The 1448-nt window shown below is 51.4% G+C and overlaps 1 protein-coding gene across 1 annotated transcript in view; it reads left to right on the top strand.

The window, feature by feature from the left end:
- Window positions 1–646: 646 nt before the first annotated feature.
- LOC134074809 (signal-induced proliferation-associated 1-like protein 2) overlaps window positions 647–1448 on the top strand; it is a gene marked incomplete at both ends in the record, with an annotated part of 12502 nt that continues 11700 nt past the window's right edge. Inside the window, one exon of the mRNA XM_062530496.1 lies at window positions 647–934. Within this exon, the coding sequence (XP_062386480.1) occupies window positions 647–934 (288 nt within the window). The remainder of the gene's footprint in view (window positions 935–1448) is intronic.

Below are 1448 nucleotides of genomic sequence, written 5' to 3'. Positions count from 1 at the left end.
GTTGAGTTTATTAGGGCGTGGTACAGGCAAAGTGAAGGTCAGTTGTGAAGTGTCCAGTTGGCAGGAGTAAAGCTAAATGAATGGGCCTAAGGGATCAGAGTGACTCTAATGCAATAATGCTGGTGATTATATGGGCTAAATTCAATTTAGTCTCTCCCTATTCCCCCTCTCTCTCTCTCTCTTTCTCTCAGTCTGTCAATTTCTCTCTCTCCCTCCCTCCCCTTTCCCTAGTCTGTCAATTTCTCTCTCTTCCTCCCTCCCCCTCTCTCTTCCTCAATCCTCACTTTGTCTCAGCTGCCATTTCTCTTGCTGTTTGTTTGTTGTTGCAACTTTGTGTATTCGGTGTTGTCATGGTAGTGTAAGTGGTAGTGTTTTCTAATGGTAGTATGGTTTTCATTTGATGCTTCTCTTCTGGAGGTGTGATGGTGTGAGATACTTGAGTGATTTGATAACGGAGTGTTAACCCTCTTCTTCTCTTTCCCCTCTTTCTCTCTTTATCAACCCATACTCCCATTGTCTATCTCTCCTTCTCTCTCTCTCTCTCTCTCTCTCTCTCTCTCTCTCCCTCTCTCCCTCCCTCCCTCCCTATCTCTCTATCTTTCTCTCCCCCCCCCCCTCTCTCTCTCTCTCCCTCTCTCCTCCTCAGTGGCTCTCGTCACTCGGGCAGTCCGTCGGAGCGGGGCCTGAAGAGTGGCGGCGGCTCCATGGACTCCTCCTCCTCCAAGCTGTACATCATCTCGCCCACGGGCCACGCGCCCCCCCTGGGCCACGGCCACGGCCAGCCGCTGGCGCCCCACCACCTGCAGCACCTGCAGCAGCAGCAGCACCCCTACCTGGGCCAGCAGCACGCCCAGCTGCAGCTGCAGAGGGACAAGTACCTCATGAGCTGGAAGAAGGCCCACGAGGCCTCCACCCTGGACCACCAGCAGACCAGGTGGGCATGGGGCGGGGAGGGGTGTGTGTGTGTGTGTGTGTGTGTGTGTGTGTTGGGTAGGTGTTAGATGGAGGGAGTATATGTGTGTGTGTGTGTGTGTGTGTGTGTGTGTGTGTGTGTGTTGGGTAGGTGTTAGATGGAGGGAGTAGGAGTGTGGGTGTGTGTGTTTGTTTGTGTGTGTGTGTGTGTGTGTGTTGGATTGGGGGGCGGTGTGTATTTGGGAAGGGGGAACATGGGGGTATAGGGTTTGAAGATAGACTGATGGATGAGATGTGTGTAAGTGTCTGTGTCTTTGTCTCTGCACATTTGTCTGTTTGTTTGTTTGTTTGTTTGTTTGTTTGTTTGTGTGTGTGTGTTCCTGTTATTATGTGTTTAGGAGTGTTTGTGGTTTGTGTGTTCTTGTGCGCGTGTGTGTGTGTGTGTGTGTGTGTGTGTGTGTGTGTGTGTGTGTCTGGGTGCAAGCATGTACAGTCTTGCTTGCGTGACTTTTCAAGCTGTTCTCTCTCTGAATGTG

Source organism: Sardina pilchardus, unplaced genomic scaffold (assembly GCF_963854185.1).
Source record: "Sardina pilchardus unplaced genomic scaffold, fSarPil1.1 HAP1_SCAFFOLD_241, whole genome shotgun sequence".
NCBI lineage: Eukaryota > Metazoa > Chordata > Actinopteri > Clupeiformes > Clupeidae > Sardina > Sardina pilchardus.
This window is presented reverse-complemented; position numbering and strand designations above follow the sequence as displayed.